This window comes from Bos taurus, chromosome 7, assembly GCF_002263795.3.
Source record: "Bos taurus isolate L1 Dominette 01449 registration number 42190680 breed Hereford chromosome 7, ARS-UCD2.0, whole genome shotgun sequence".
Classification (NCBI taxonomy): domain Eukaryota; kingdom Metazoa; phylum Chordata; class Mammalia; order Artiodactyla; family Bovidae; genus Bos; species Bos taurus.
Window position 1 is genome coordinate 102,060,517 of NC_037334.1, and position 17,863 is coordinate 102,078,379.

A 17,863-nucleotide genomic window follows, 5' to 3' on the forward strand; every position below is an offset into this window, starting at 1 on the left:
ATTTTTCTCTGATTCTACTTGTAGCTATCATAGATGTTAACATATTTTTTTAAAAGATCTGATACCCTAAAATGATTGCTTTCAATAACCTGACTTTTCCCATAACCTGTTTAGTATATCTACATATATATTCCTCTACCTGTGTCATCTCCTCTATAACTGTGGATTACTGATTTCATAACTGGATTACTGATTTCTACTGGCTTCCTCAGTGGGACAGGCCTTGCGGTTCTTGGTTTTCCTATTACAAGGTTAGCCTCCTAACCTGTCTGTTCCTGATCTTATTACTCAGAGACATCTACTAAGTATTCTGTTTTCCACGTTTGTTGCCAAATGTAGGGTTGACCCTATGTTTCTTGTTTGTGCCCTATGCACACATGTGTTTAAAAGCCAGTCTTACGCATATTTTAAAGGAAGGTTAACTGGATATGTTGTCACAGGTTTGCTCTTTGCGGTGAATGGAAAGCCTTACTTTGAGGACCAAGAACCCGTGCAAGGATTTGTGATGAACTTTTCCAGCGGGGAAATTATCGATGTCTTCAAGCCAGTGCGCAAGGTATTCCCATTCGTTAACTATGTATCAGTTTTCTTGAGGATAAAACTAAAATGTGAATCTTGGAACTCAATTTATACTTCAGTCATTTTTTTAAAATTTAAAGGTGACGTGGTAGTTTTCTGGCTAGGTGGATGGGAATGCTGTATACTGTGTTTTATTTAGAAACAATGTCCTTGTCTATTCCTAGCTGAATTTCACAGATGCAAGTTAACACTATATGCAGTTCTAAGGTTCTTAGTAGATTTTTGTACATGATAGCAGGCTTAAATTCACTGCAGTTAGAATATCGAAAATGTAAGATATTTTACATTTTAGATATTCCTGGTTTCATCCAAGTAGAAAAGATACCACAATATGATCAACTGTAATTTTATAGTCCTCTTAGATTCAATAGAAATGCTGCTTGCTTTTTTAATGTTATTTTAATGTTACTATACTGAGCAACAAGACTTGAAAATAGCACTCCTGGAATCAAGTTCTAGAGACTTGATTTCAGTAAAAGACGCACGTCTAGTTCTGGCCTCACAGTGGTATCCCACGGTTTACTCTCACTGTGCTTTATACCAACACGGCAACCATGCTGTGCTGTGCCCATTGCCCTCTGTCTCCTCAGTTAACTTCTCCGCAGAATAACCGTCAGAATGATCAGAATACTCACATGCACCACCTGAATGTGCTTGGGGTACATCAATTTTAGCCAAAATGCTGCAAATAAGAGCTATTTTTCAAAATTTGTAAAGATTTATCAGCTTCAGTGGGTCAAAATGCAACTTATCATAAGCCACTGGATAAACATCTCCAGACTCAATTTCTTACAGTATTCTCTAAGACACCAAATTTGCTAGCTCAAAAAAAAAAAAAAAAAAAAACCACTTTACAATGCCACTGTTAGAACACTGACAGCCTGTCTGGGATTTACTAAGCTTCATTCTAAAGGTATTTATTAAGCACCTATCTGTGTCACAGGCATTATACTAGATACTACGGCTATGATAGTGAACAGGACAGGGCACAGCCTTTCCTTCAAATGGAGTTTTAGCAAAACTTACAGGATCCACGTTGAACCAAACTAAATCTGAAGTAAAGATTCCAGGACCAATTTCTTTGTTTCTTTTTTTTTTTTTAGTTTCTTTTGATAAATTGATATAACAAGCAAGACTTTTCATGGAAGTATTTCACCTAAAAAGCAATAAACAATCAAATGCCCAATCATAATAGCCCTTCAGAAACAAATTCAGCAGATTGAGAATAGATGTTTTATTTCAGTAGTGTTTCAGCTCTTTATTGATTATCTGATCTTCATTGCTTTGCCACTTGGAGCTTCTTCATATCTGTTGATAAAGAAAGTGAGGGATACTTCACTTCCTGTCAGAACTTCACTTTGTTTTCAAACAGTGTTTGCTTGATTGTTCTTTAACTAATAAAATACTGTGTCAATCGGGATATGAACTTTTAATTCAAATGTGCATCTAGAGAGCAACACTTAAGTGCTAAGCTAGAGGTTAGATTCTAAATAAGCTTTACTGTCATAAAAATATAAGCATCCCTGAATGAAGGTTTCAGGAAGCCTTGTGCCTGAACATCAGTATTCATCAGACATCCCATGATGAGTAAGTCACAATATATGGGTCAGTACAGCAAACTTGAAAAGAGACTCTGACTCCAAGGTGAAATTTGCTTTTCCTTTCAACAAACAAGACTTGATATTACACCAAAACATAGAAATGTATTCTGTGTTGACTCAGTAAGCTGAAACCCATCTGTGAATCTCTCAGACTTTTCATTTAATTAGATTATCATCACAAAGATTAAGGAGAATAATATGGTATAATATTATTACTTACTCTTATGTAAGAAGTGATTTTTTCTTCAAAAGTCAAGTTTTACATACTGTGTCTGTGCCGCTGTTTGCTCTTGTCCACTGCTTGTGCCTTTATGTAGTTCAGATCTCCCTCTTCCATGACGTTCTTTAGGAATGTTTATGTTGGAATATTACAATCCCCATCTTTATCCCTGTGCAGCCGAACTGAGATGGTAGGACAGTAGAGAAGATGAGTCTATCAAACGGTGTCAAAGAGTTCTGAGGGCAAAAGATATATCGTTGCTCTCCACATTCTTCCTCCCATAATCACAGCAAAGACTGGTCCTACCATCTGCTTTCACACACACCCTTCAGGCTGGAATTTTTTTTGTCTTCTTTATTTGCAAGGCTGCTCATGTGGAAAAGGAAGGAAATAATCCCCACTGCGCAATACCAAAAAAAAAAAGAAAGAAAGAAGGGAACAGTAACCCCAGATTCATGTTATTTCTCTGACCCTAACTATGGAGATTAAAATCACAGTATTTGACAGTATTTGAGCCTGAGGTTCACACAAGGGAAGTTACCTATCCAAAGCCACACAGGAAGTAGCACACCTGGATCTTAAACACAGATGTTTTATACTTTAAACTGTGTTTAATATTGAGGCCAGGGGACATATTAAATCATAACATGAACCAATTTCTTAGAGAATGATTTTACTTAATATTAAGTAAGTTTCAACTTATCTTGTTTAAAGCACACGTAGTTAGGCTATGGAGAACACAAATTCCTTATGAATTATTAAAACAAAATACAAGCTGTTGAGGGCAGATTGCTCTGGGCTGTGTCACCAGATGCCCAGGAGGATGCTAGCATTCTTTCCTCTATAATTTTATTTTGTTAGGGAGAAGTACCTCAAGCGAAGATGTCAAAGCGTAGAGTAGATCTTTAAATCTTTTCGACTCTGAAGTCGTAAAACTTAGCCCTAAATCTGACAACATGTTGTTTCAGTTGACACAGAGCAGTGAAACAATGCATTTAAAAGATGACAGTTGAGTGCCTGTGACTGCAGTAGGAATAGAGGTCTCAAAGTCCCATTCACTAAGCTTCCCCTGAACCCCTCCTGTGGCCCCAAAATATTTCCATTGAACTCTTGTTACCCTGGATCAGTGTGAGAACCACAGACAGAGGTTCACTGTTGTTATAGACTTGAACTGATGGCCCTTCCAATGAATAGTTCAAACATTGCCCCCCACCTTTGTTCCTCCACCTATTATAATGTTTTTCTCATCAGAAAATGTGAAGCACTTTACAACCATATTGTTGTCGTTCACTCCTAAGTCACGTCCAACTCTTTGTGACCCTATGGACTGCAGCGCACCAGGCTTCCCTGTTTTTCACTGTCTCCTGGAATTTGCTCAAACTCATGTCTATCGGTGATGCCATCCAACCATCTCATCCTCTGTCGTCCCCTTCTCCTCCCACCTTCAATCTTTCCAGCATCAGAGTCTTTTCCAACAAGTCAGTTCTTCACATCAGGTGGCCAAAGTACTGGAGCTTCATCGTCAGTCCTTCCAATGAATATTCAGGGTTGATTTCCTTTAGGATGGACTGGTTTGATCTCCTTGTTTGCAAACCGGTTTTTAAAACGTGTTTTTGTAGAGAAGAGGAACTCCCTGTGATTGTCCAGCCTTTTTGCCACCAATCAGGTGAACTCCAAATGAAGATGAACGTTTCCTGACTGGCTGAGGGGATTGCACCAAGGCAGCATTTGGATTCCTGGCTCTCTGTCCTTCTCCTGCTCTTTTGTCGAGCTTATTTGATAGTCTGAAGGAATGTGCCTCCTTGGCATGGCTGTCTCATATTTTTATTTTCAATGTGATAAGTTGTTGCTGATTTTAAAAGACAGTAGTTTCACCAAAGCATGTATTCTGGCCCTTTCTCCGTGAGCTACGAACAGAAGCTTGCCTCCTTAGCGCCCTTTACACTCATCAAACCAAAGTGGACAGAGGCTGACTGATAAGCCCACAGTCAGGATAATGTTCCTGTTCATACTCACCGATCATCTCTTTAGAATGGTGTACTCATTCTAAGCAGGCCTCCTGGCCTCAAAGGTGAAAATACCATCCACCTCCTGCCAACTGGTGGACACGTGGCACCTTTGAAAGCTTCAGTAGACAGATGGAAATGTCAGCCGCCCAGCATTTTCAGCCTGCTTTTCCAGGAACTAGCCTGGTGACCCTGAGAAAGTCACATAAGAGAGCTGCCCTTTCTGCTGTGTCCTCGTGAGTGAGATGACAGGATGTTGAAATGAAAATGTGTGGTGCAGAAAGATATCATAAAACACCAGTTTAGCTGCAGTAGGCACAAAAGCCAGCAAATACTGGAGGGAACACTCCATTTGTTTCCTTTGCTGACTGAAAATATGGTCAACACTGGGCTTCAGAGTAGGAGTACGCCATATTACTGCAGAGCTCTTAATATGCATTTCAGAAATAATGGGAATGCCCTGAATCTTTAAAATGATACCTCTTATCTGTAACACATAAATACTTTTTAAGGAAGTGTATGATAACTTGATGGGAATTAAAACAAAAACAAAAACTAATTGCCTGGTCCTTTTTAATTGTCTAAATTAAGCCAGCAAATTTGACAGTGGTCAAAGTTAGAAAAAATATGAGGGCAAAAGGGAAAAGGGAAAGTCACTTAGTTGTGTCCAACTCTTTGCGACCTCATGGACTATACAGTCCATGGAATTCTCCAGGCCAGAATACTGGAGTGGGTAGCCTTTCCCTTCTCCAGGGGATCTTCCTGACCCAGGGATCGAACCCAGGTCTCCTCCATTGCAGGCGGATTCTTTACCAGCTGAGCCACAAGGGAAAACCAAGAACACTGGAGTGGGTAGCCTTTCCCTTCTCCAGCAAATCTTCCAAAACCAGGTCTCCTGCATTGCAGGCAGATTCTTTACTAACTGAGCTATGAAGAAAGCCCAAAGGCAAAAATAAATAAAAATAGATAAATATAAACAATTAGATAAATGGCATAAAACCAACTAAACAACACTGTAAAAAAGTAACCTCCTTGTAAATGCTCGCTGTTTATAAGACCTGAAGTCAGTGCTGAGGCTCCCAGGGCGTTTCCCACCTTATAGAATTAGGTCTGGCGGAGGCGGCGTCCAGTGCGTGAATGGATGACACAAATCTTTCGTGTTGAGCTGCTTCCATCACTGTTTCTTTGGTTGAGTCACATGCTTATGGTTCCCTTGTGTGCTCTGCTCTGCCTTTTCGCCACTTCATGAGGAACCGGGCACGGGCTCGCCCTTACCGTGTGCTTCTTGTTCTGGCAGCACTTCGACATGCCCCACGACATTGCTGCGTCCGAGGACGGGACCGTGTATGTCGGAGACGCTCACACCAACACCGTGTGGAAGTTCACCTCGACCGAAAGTACGGCTTTTACAGCGTGATTGTCCACACTTTTCACTCAGGTTTATTGCTTAAAAACATGTGAAAAGAAATGTGCTTGTCCTTCTCTTTTTATGGTTAGTAGCGTAAGAATTCAAGGTTTGATTCAGTTCACTTCAGTTCAGTTCAGTTGCTCAGTCGTGTCCGACTCTTTGCAACCCCAAGGTATGATTGGCAGTTGTTAAAAGACCTCTTTGGTAGTCATTTCAGGGATTAAATGTCTTTAAAGTGGAAAGCAACTTTTTTTTTTTTCTGCTGGAAGTTATACCCTTGTTTCCACAGATATTCCACAGGAAATTCTTGATGCCTGAAGAAATGTCTATTATGTTGAAAGCCCACATTAATTCCCACTTAGCTCTACAGGAAGGAGCTGGCTCTGGCAAAGCAGAGAGGCTGAGGGAGGCATCACTTCACAAGTGGCTGTTCGGCTCTCAGTAGCTGCAGAGCATCTCAGAAGACCAGTATCTGAGTCAGACATGTTTCATCCCAAACAGGAGGCACTCTGCATTTTCCCTTCAAAATTCAGGTTGTTCAAAATACTGAACTGTCTTTTCATGAACTCACAAATCATGTCTGGGAACAGAAGAGCGTCTCTATCAGGATCAGGCCCAGCTAGTTTGGGGATTTCTAATTGTACTTTGGACATTTCTAATTCTTAAAGGGTATTCTAAACTAGCCTCTAAACTAGCCTTTTTCTACTAAAAAACTTAAGCTTTCTAACTTGAACAATACCAAATGCTTAAGAGGCCACAAAACTCAGTGTCCAGAGATGCTTTTAAAATATGTCAGGGTACAAACAGGAAGAGAAGATGAGGTTAAGGAGAAGAATTGAGGATAATAAATTTGAGGTATTGGGAGTTACAACAGGTTTCTTTAAATAGAGAAAAAATAAAGACCGGTGGGCTTGATGAAGGTAAGAAATACTACTTACAATAAGGAAAAATGCAAATTATAACAAGGAAAAAATACAAGATATAACAAAGAAAAGTAAAATAATGAGTCCAAAAACTTTAATCGTATAGCATACAGGTCTTGGGCAAGAATCCCTTAGAAGAAATGGAGTAGCCCTCATAGTCAAAAAAAGAGTCTGAAATGCAGTACTTGGATGCAATCTCAAAAACGACAAAATGATCTCCATTCATTTCCAAGGCAAACCATTCAGTATCATGGTAATTGAAGTCTATGCCCCAAACAGTAACACTGAAGAAGCTGAAGTTGGACAGTTCTATGAAGACCTACAAGACCTTCTAGAACTAACACCCAAAAAAGATGTCCTTTTCATTATAGGGACTAGATTCCCTAGAATGTGAAAGTAGGGAGTCAAGAGACCCCTGGAGTAATAGGCAGCTTTGGCCTTGGAATACAGAATGAAGTAGGGCAAAGGCTGACAGAGTTTTGCCAAGAGAATGCACTAGTCATAGCAAACACCCTCTTCCAACAATACAAGAAAAGACTCTACATGTGTTCATCACCAGATGTTCAACACCAAAATCAGATTGATTATATTCTCTGCAGCCAAAGAGGGAGAAGCTCTATACAGTCAGCGAAAACAAGATCAGGAGCTGACTGTGGCTCAGATCATGAACTCCTTATTGTCAAATTCAGACTTAAATTGAAAAAAGTGGGGAAAACCACAAGATCATTCAGGTATGACCTAAGTCAAACCCCTTACAATTATACAGTGGAAGTGAGAAATAGATTCAAGGGATTAGATCTGATTGACAGAATGCCTGAAGAACTATGGATGGAGGTTTGTGACTGTACAGGATGTGGTGATCAAGACCATCCCCAAGAAAAAGAAATAGAAAAAGGCAAAATGCTTGTCTGAGGAGACCTTACAAATACCTGTGAATAGAAGAGAAGCAAAAAGCAAAGGAGAAAAGGAAAGATATATTCATCTGAATTTAGAGTTCCAGAGAATAGCAAGGAGAGATAAGAAAGTCTTCCTCAGTGATCAATGCCAAGAAATAGAGGAAAACAATAGAATGGGAAAGACCAGAGATCTCTTCAAGAAGATTAGAGATACCAAGGGAACATTTTATGCAAAGATGGGCACAATAAAGGACAAAAAGGGTATGGACCAAACAGAAGATATTAAGAAGAGGTGGCAAGAATACACGGAAAAACTGTACAAAAAGATCTTCATGACCCAGATAATCATGATGGTGTGATCACTCACCTAGAGCCAGACATCCGGGATTTCAAAGTCAAGTGGGCCTTAGGAAGCATCACTACGAACAAAGCTAGTGGACATGATAGAATTCCAGTTGAGCTATTTCAAGTCCTAAAACATGATGCTGTAAAAGTGCTGCACTCAATATGCCAGCAAATTTGGAAAACTCAGCAGTGGCCACAGAACTGGAAAAGGTCAGTTTTCATTCCAATCCCAAAGAAAGGCAATGCCAAAGAATGTTCAAACTATCACATCAGGTGCCCAAAGTATTGGAGTTTCAGCTCATCTCACACACTGGCGAAGTAATGCACAAAATTGTCCAAGGCAGGATTCAACAGTACGTAAACAGTGAACTTTCATATGTTCAAGCTGGTTTTAGAAAAGGCAGAGGAACCAGAAATCAAATTGCCAACATCTGGTGGATCATTGAAAAAGCAAGAGAGTTCCAGAAAACATCTACTTCTGCTTTATTGACTACGCCAAAGCCTTTGACCATGTGGATCACAACAAACTGTGGAAAATTCTGAAAGAGATAGGAGTACCAGAGCACCTTACCTGCCTCCTGAGAAATCTGTATGCAGGTCAAGAAGCAACAGTTAGAACTGGACATGGAACAACAGACTGGTTCCAAATAGGGAAAGGAGTACTTCAAGGCTGTATATTGTCACCCTGATTATTTAACTTGTATGCAGAGTACATCATGCAAAATGCTAGAATGGATGAAGCACAAGCTGGAATCAAGATTGCCAGGAGAAATATCAATAACCTCAGATATGCAGATGACACCACCCTTATGGCAGAAAGTGAAGAGGAACTAAAAAGCCTCTTGATGAAAGTGAAAGTGGAGAGTGAAAAATTTTGTTGGCTTAAAGCTCAACATTCAGAAAACGAAGATCAAGGCATCTGGTCCCATCACTTCATGGCAATTAGATGGGAAAACAATGGAAATAGTGACAGATTTTATTTTGTTGGGCTCCAAAATCACTTCAGACAGTGGCTGCAGCCGTGAAGTTAAAAGATGCTTGCTCCTTGGAAGAAAAGCTGTGACCAACCTAGACAGCATATTAAAAAGCAGAGACATTACTTGGCCAACAAAGGTCCATCTAGTCAAACCTATGGTTTTTCCAATAGTCATGTGTGGGTGTGAGAGTTGGACTATAAGGAAAGCTGAGCACCAAAGAATTGATGCTTTTGAACTGTGGTGTTAGAGAAGACGCTTGAGAATCCCTTAGACTGCAAGGAGATCAAACAAGTCCATCCTAAAGAAGATCAGTCCTGAATGTTCATTGGAAGAACTGATGCTGAAGCTGAAACTCCAACACTTTGGCCACCTGATGCAAAGAAATGACTCATTTGAAAAGACCCTGATGCTGGGAGTGATTGAAGGCAGGAGGAGAAGGGGATGATGGAGGATGAAATGGTTGGATGGCTCCATGGACATGAGTTTGAGCAAGCTCCAGGAGTTGGTGATGGACAGGGAGGCCTGACGTGCTACAGTGCATGGGGTTGCAGAGAGTCAGACACGAATGAGCGACTGAACTGAACTGAATTGAGTCCTAGTGAGGGCTGAGTGCACAGAGGTGCCTGAGGACTGACGCCCTTCGGCAGTAGCTGCAGACTTCCCTGTAAGCATGCCTGTCCCACCACCTGTCTCCACAAAGAGAAACCAGAGGGTTTGGGCAGATAAGAAAGCAAGGAGAGATGGATAATTCTCAGTTGCATGACTGAAGTCAGGCTTTTCAGAATAAAAATAAATCATTAAATACCCTTAAAGATGGAAAAAAAAACTTCAGAAGTCTAACTAGTATCTTCATTTTACACATAGGAACATGATACTTGAACTCATTAAGACTTCTGTCTAAGCCTCTTTATTCCAGTATTCCAGTTCCACTCCAGGGGTTGGTACTAAACAGAGATGCATATCCGAGTCACCCGGGGAAGGTTTTCAGAGCACACATGGCCAGACCTCACTCACAATCTGCAGGAAAAAGAGGGGTTATAATATGAGTATCTTGGAAAGACTTCCCAAGTTAGTTTGAAATATCCCCTGATTGAGAAGCACTGCAGTACAGCATTCAGCTTTGAAAGAGAAGCCTTCTGCATAGTCCAGAAGGCAACCAAATAATAAATCTGGAAAACAGTACCTTGGGAACAGTAACACTGCCATGGGAGGCTGAACAAGAGTCTTGTGTATTTATGTTGTAGTATTTAACTAGGCAGATCAGTTTGTCAACTAGAAGACTGATAATCAAATGTGACAGATCCAGTAATCAGTCTGAGATGTCCACATGAAAACAGCTCCTTGATATTTCAGAAATAATACAGGATTGTAGACTTCACATGGAAGATCTCATTTTATGTACAAAGATCTTAGAGATATTATTTCAGCTTTCCCTAGGAGGATTTTATCCAGGATTCTAGGACCTGGCACCTAATTAGTGATTTATAATATTAAACTCTTTTCTAGTATAAAAATGTATTCAATGAATTAAAGAAATTTTTCTGCTGAAAAAAAATGAATATCAAAATTAAGGTTTCAAATTTTTGTGGGGGGGAATTCTGATTTTTCTCTCTACTTGCTGTGCTGTTACAGAAATGGAACATCGATCAGTTAAGAAGGCTGGCATTGAGGTTCAGGAAATCAAAGGTTGGTCAGATTCCTCTTATGCCTGTGAAACCCAGGGCGGTTTGTGTTTAATTCATTTATGGTTCTTGATTGTACTTAAAATTTTTCAGGTAAAAATATAATACAACCCGGTAATCATTTATGGTTCTTGATTGTACTTAAAATTTTTCAGGTAAAAATATAATACAACCCAGTAAATTATCTATTAACTTCTACTATGTACTTGAGCCTTTAAGCCTACATGTTGCCACTGCTTTTTCTGATAGACTGGAATAGTAATAATGAGCTCAAATTCAGTGATTTCAAGTGATGAAAAGTGATTGGGGGTGTAAGAAATCTATAACATGTGGGCCAGAGACATTTAGAGAGGAAAAAAGTCAGTTGGTCACTTCTGGAAGTATTTTAACCTCAGCAAATTAGAAAAATAACATCCAGCACACTGGGAAAGGTCTTCCTTTATGGGCTCTAATCGTTAGAGTGAAAAATATCTTTGATGAGTTAATAATATAGGGGTCTGAAAAGATTAGCTGCTCCCTAAGCTGTAGTCTTACTACCATTCAGTCCCCAGCATTTACTGTGGGCCATCCATGTGTAAGATACAGCAGGTTTAAGGTAAACGAAACTGTGCCTGACTTCAAGACGCTTATAGCCTGTTAGGACTCTACGTGTACGCATACATACACATATGCATATGCGGAAGTGTTAGTTGCTCAGTCATGTCCCACTCTGTTGGACCCCATGGACCGTAGCCCACCAGGCTCCTCTGTCCGTGGGATTCTCCAGGCAAGAATACTCCAGTGGGTAGCCTTTCCCTTCGTCAGGGGATCTTCGCGACCCAGGGATCAAACCCAGGTCTCCTGCATTGCAGGCAGATTCTTTCCTATCTGAGCCTCTCTCTCTCTTTGGTGTATATTGTAAGGCGTGGGGAAATAGAATGTGGGTACTGGTAAAACTACTGGATTCATTTGGAATCCCGGTCAAATTATTTTCTCCCTTTCTTAGGTTCAGTTTATATGTATACATTTTCACTATTTGCAGGGGTTTGACATGGTCATGTGTAGTTAAGAACTCACTAGAGGTGTTCCTAATGTTTAAGTAGCCAAGTGGCTCATTTCTTAGTTACTTTACAAATTATTCTCCTAGATATTAAGACTTAACCGTAGGCTTCTTGTTTTCCTTTCTCATGAAAGCAGGTGGAAAAGACATGAAAAGAAGCTAGAAGCAAGAGGGAGTTTAGGGATTTTATATAGGCAGATAAGAAAATATAGCCGGCTCAAGGTTGAAAGGGGTAAGCCAATATTATAAAATAAGTAAATAGCAACTCTTTGGCATTTGTAGAGATTATACCCAGGTGACACTACTGAGTGACATTCATACAACACTCATATTGAAGAAGTTCCTATTTTCTGCTTTTGTTATATATAGAATTATTGATAAGTTCTGTCTGCCCTGAAATAGAGGTGTTGGAAAAGATACTATCTAAAGCCATCACTTATGGAGCACAAAAAGGGGCTATACAAAAATTAGGTTTAATCCTTACACCAACCAAGTGATAATTGCTCTTATCCTCATTTTACATATGCGAGGAAATAGAGGAACAGAATTAATACTAAGATATTAAATGGTAAAACCAGAATTTAAACCAGTCTGGCACCAAAGCTATGTTCTGAACCACTGTTACTGTCCTATTGAGGAGAAATGAGTACCACCAATTCATTCCCCTTAAGTTCTTCCAAGAATTACAGATTGGTGATAGTTGTAGTTTATTCTGAAATTGCTGGATTTCAAAGTAGCCTCACACCATTTCTGTTTAAATCAGTCAGTTCAGTTGCTCAGTCGTGTCCAACTCTTTGTGACCCCATGGACTGCAGCACGCCAGGCTTCCCTGTCCATCACCAACTCCCAGACCTTGATCCAAACTCATGTCCATCAAGTTGGTAATACCATCCAGTCATCTCATCCTCTATTGTCCCTTTCTCCTCCTGTCTTCAATCTTTCTTAGCATCCAGGATCTTTTCTAATGAGTCAGTTCTTCACATCAGGTGCCCAAAGGCCAAAGTATTGGAGTATCAGCTTCAGCATCAGTCCTTCCAATGAATATTCAGGACTGATTTCCTTTAGGATGGACTGGTTGGATCTCCTTGCAGTCCAAGGGACTCTCAACAGTCTTCTCCAATACTGCAGTACAAGAGCATCAATTCTTAGGTGCTGAGCTTTCTTTATGGTCCAGCTATCACATGCATACATGACTATTGGAAAAACCATAACTTTGACTATACAGAGCTTTGTTGGCAAAGTGATGTCTCTGCTTTTTAATATGCTGTCTAGGTTGGTCATAACTTTTCTTCCAGGTGGCAAGCATCTTTTAATCTTATGACTGCAATCGCCATCTGCAGTGATTTTGGAGCCCTAGAAAATAAAGGCTGTCACTGTATTGTTTCCCCATCTATTTGCCATGAAGTGATGGGACCAGATGCATGATCTTCATTTACTGAATGTTGAGTTTTAAGCCAACTTTTTCACTCTCCTCTTTCACTTTCATCAAGAGGCTCTTTAGTTCTTCTTTACTTTCTGCCATAATGATGGTGTCATCTGAACTTGTCCCAGCAATTTTTATTCCAGCTCATGCTTCACCCAGCCCAGCATTCTGCCTAATGTACTCTGCATATAAGTTAAATAAGCAGGGTGACAATATACAGCCTTGACATACTCCTTTCCCAATGTGGAGCAAGTCCATTGTTCCATGTCCAGTTCCAACTGTTGCTTCTTGACCTGCATACAGATTTCTTAGGAGGCAGGTAAGGTGGTCTGGTATTCCCATCTCTTGTAGGATTTTCCACAGTTTGTTGTGATCTACACAGTCAAAGGCTTTAGTATAGTCAATGAAGCAGAAGTAGATGTTTTTCTGGAATTCTCTTGCTTTTTTTATGATCCAGTGGATGTTGGCAATTTGATCTCTGGTTCCTCTGCCTTTTGTAAATCCATCGTGAACATCTGGAAGTTCATGGTTCATGTACTGTTGAAGCCTAGGTTGGAGAATTTTGAGAATTACTTTGCTAACATGCAAGATGAGTGCAATTGTGTGGTAGTTTGAACATTCTTTGGCATTGCCTTTCTTTGGGATTAGAATGAAAACTGACCTTTTCCAGTCCTGTGGCCACTGCTGAAGTTTTCCAAATTTGCTGGCATATTGAGTGCAGCACTTTCACAGCATCATCTTTTAGGATTTGAAATAGCTCAGCTTGAATTCCATCACCTCCACTAACTTTGTTTGTAGTGTTGCTTCCTGAGGCCTACTTGACTTTGCACTCCAAGATGTCTGGCTCTTGGTGAGTGATTATACCATTGTGGTTATCTGGGTCATTAAGATCTTTTTTGTGTAGTTCTTCTACATGTACTTGCCTCCTCTTCTTAATATCTTCTGCTTCTCTTAGGTCCATACTGTTTCTGTCTTTTATTGTAAAATGTTCCCCTGGTATCTCTAATTTTCTTGAAGAGATCTCTAGTCTTTCCCATCCTATTGTTTTCCTCTATTTCCTGGCATTGATCACTTAGGAGGGGTTTCTTACCTCTTCTTGCTATTCTTTGGAAGTCTGCATTCAGATGAATAAATCTTTCCTTTTATCTTTTGCCTTTCACTTCTCTTCTTTTCTCAGCTATTTGTAAGGCCTCCTCAGATAATCATTTTGCCTTTTTCTATTTCTTTTTCTTGGGGATGATCTTGACCACTGCCTCCTGGACAATATCACAAACCTCCATCCATAGTTCTTCAGGCACTCTGTCTATCAGATCTAATCCCTTGAATCTATTTCTCACTTCCACTGTATAATTGTAAGGGATTTGATTTAGGTCATACCTGAATGGTCTAGTGGTTTTCCCTACTTTCTTCAATTTAAGTCTGAATTTGGCAATAAGGAGTTCATGATCTGAGCCACAGTCAGCTCCTGATCTCGTTTTTGCTGACTGGATAGAGTGTCTCCGTTTTCGGTTGCAAAGAGTATAATCAGTATGATTTCGGTGTTGACTATCTGGTGATGTCCATGTGTAGCGTCTTTTGTGTTGTTGAAAGAGTGTGTTTGCTATGACCAGTGCATTCTCTTGGCAAAACTGTTAGCCTTTGCCTTGCTTCATTTTGTACTCCAAGGCCAAACTGGCTGTTACTCAGGTATATTTCTTGACTCCCTACTTTTGCATTCCATTCCCCTGTGCTGAAAAAGACGTCTTTTTTCATGTCAGTTCTAGAAGGTCTTGTAGGTCATCAAATAACTGTTCAACTTCAGCTTCTTCGACATTAGTGGTGGGGGCATAGACTTGGATTACTGTGATATTGAATGGTTTGCCTCGGAAGTGAACAGAAGTCATTCTGTTTTTGAAATTGTTCCCAAGTATGGCATTTTGGAGTATTTTCTTGACTATGAGGGCTACTCCATTTCTTCTAAGGGGTTTTTGCCCATAGTAGTAGATATAATGGTCATCTGAGTTAAATTCACCCATTCCAGTCCATTTTAGTTCACTCATTCCTAAAATGTCAATGTTCACTCTTGCCGTCTCCTGTTTGACCACTTCCAATTTACCTTTAAATAGTTCCCACCAAAACTCTGAGACTATACTGGTTGGCCTGTTGTGAACAGCCCAGCCACCCTGTCTCACCCTGGTTGGCCAGTCACAGTGACCAGTGCTCACCCACTGATCACGTTCTCTCTCCCTCTGCACACCACAGAGTCCATCTGGCCATGGAACTTCCCAGCAGTTCAAATAGTAAACTCAATTGAAATCTTTTGTCATGACAGTCCTATTTTAATAGTTAGGAATACCCAAACCCAAATGAGCTTGTTCTAGTCCTCTTTGAACCCATATGAGTCTTACTAAACTTTTTTTTAAAAAAAGATTATTTTCTTACTACAAAAGGAATATAAATCATGCTGGATCTCCAAGAGTTTTGTCTTTTATCACAACCTATAAGCTTGGTTTCAACCAGCTCTTACAAAAGAGAGAGAGAAACATCTTCCCAGATTAACAACCCTGTAGATACATGGTAATTCCACTAACCTTTCATGACACTCATCCCCACTGAATGGTTACACAACTGATCAGTAATAGCAGTTTCTAAACCAGTATTGTGTTCTCAGACAGTTTCAGGGATAAGAGAATTTGTGATGCTAAGAAACTTAGGAAAGGGATTGAAACTTTCAAATGAAGTTACTAAGGATAAAACAGACACACCAATATCCCTCCAAAAGCATAGCCTTCACCCCTCCCCCACCCCACAGTGAAAGATGATGATGGTGAATCTGTCTTAGGAAAATAGAAATAAATTCTCTAATGCCATTGGCATCTTAGACCTCATGGAGAGTAACACATTGTAGAGGAACCACAGTGCAGTAAACAAACCCAGAAAGGTGTAGAGGAATACCTCGTTTTGTTGCACTTTGCTTTTTACACTTGTGTTTTTCACAAGTGAAAGTTTATGCAGCCCTGCATTGAGCAAGTCTGTCGGCACCATTTTCCAACAGCATTTGCTCACTTCCTGTCTCTGTGTCACATTTCGGTAATTCCTGAAATATTTCAAACTTTTTCAATGTTATTTGTTATGGTGACCTGTGATCACCATCTTTGATGTTACTGACTTGCTGAAGGCTCAGATAATAGCATTTGTTGCAAGAAACTTTTTTTTTTAATTAAAGCATGTACATTTTTTAAGAATGCTATTGTATGCTTAATAGACTATTGTATAGTATAAACATAACTTTCATATGCAATGGGAACCAAAAACATTTATGTGACTTGCTTAATTGCAGTATGTGCTTTAGCAATGGTCTAAAACTGAACCTCAGTGGCTCCAAAATAAGCCCGGAATCTCACTGATGCTGTATGGACTTTCCATGCCTTCTCACATGTTACTTGCCAGTATGCCATCTAAAACCTTCACCTTCCGTTCCATCTGTGATGAATGGGGTAGTAATTGTTACGTTGCTGTATTTAGAATGCCTCTCCTTCCGGTCCCAGTTATTTCCATTCCAAAGGTCTCTGGGCTTCTCCCCTTCTGTAAAGGGGAGAGATGCACACATGCTTGTGTGTGTGAGCTCACACGAGAGTGCACCTCCCTTTCTAAATGCATTGCTTTAAAGAAGAAAGAGAACACCTCTTATGCATCAGTCTTCAGGATTATTTTTATTTCCAGGTATCTGCAGAAATGCTGGGAAAGCTTGTTTGAAGACATTTTTGTTGTCAATTTAATCTATCTGGCATCTTGTATGACAGGAAAATGTCAATGAGGAACCCCCACCTTCCAGTAGCACCAGGTCCTGGCTAATCTTAGAGCTTCTCCATTCCATCTTCATCAAGGATGCTCTGAATTACTTGGGGGGGACGGGGTGGGGGGGGGGGTGGCGTTAGTGAAAGAATTTAGGATAAAGAGTAAAAGTGACAGAATTTAGATTTTTCTTTATGCTTTGAGTGAAATTCTTAGACTCTTAAGTGATAACTATTTTTTAGGCTTTTTACTCCCCTTATAAAATCATCTAAGAGCAGCATATTGCTTTTTTTACTTAGGAAATTAAAATTTTTTTATCCTCATTCTTTAAAATGTAGAGCATCATTTAAAATCTAAACATACATCACCTGGTTCCAAAAGTTAGAATGTTCCAGTATTTTTAGTAGATGACATGCAGGGTACAGAAGGTGTGGATATCAAGGATTTCTAAAGTACAGTGTGTGTATCTTAGCAAGTTCACTACCTTATTCTCAGCACACTTTCTGTGAATGGTAAAACGATTCTTTTAGTCTGTCACATACATCATAGTTCTTTCCTTTTACTGGAGCTCTGTCCTAGCTCAGGTTTACAAATGAAATTAGATACAAGTTGGCACAGCCAACATCCAAGGTGTAGGTAGACGCGCTAAGTGACAGGTAGAAAGTGCTATGTAATTGCTCTGATTATAGTCACTTTGAAATAGGCACAAACCCTTCTTCCAAGGCAGCAATTTCCTGTCCTCCAATCTCCACCTCTTTGGCCTGTATTTTGTAATCCTATCATCACTTTATTGTTGTTTTTTGCTTAAACATAGAACAATTTGTATACCTTTTCAACAATAATGAAGAAAAAGACAAAACAGCTAGTAGGCAGGAAAAATAAGAATCATACTCTTATTCCTCTTGGAAACTGAGACTTAGATTAAGTTTGAAGCATTTAGATCTATGAACCAATCCCTTTCCTCCTTTCCCACTCAAGTTTGAAGACCCA

The 17,863-nt window shown here is 39.8% G+C and overlaps 1 protein-coding gene across 2 annotated transcripts in view; it reads left to right on the forward strand.

Annotated features, from left to right (window-relative positions):
- Positions 1-17,863, forward strand: part of PAM (peptidylglycine alpha-amidating monooxygenase) — a 333,859-nt gene that overhangs the window by 309,928 nt on the left and 6,068 nt on the right. For both annotated transcript variants that reach the window (XM_005209762.5, NM_173948.2), the window contains 3 exon segments: positions 441-556; positions 5,704-5,803; positions 10,588-10,641. In XM_005209762.5, the coding sequence (XP_005209819.1) occupies positions 441-556; positions 5,704-5,803; positions 10,588-10,641 (270 nt within the window).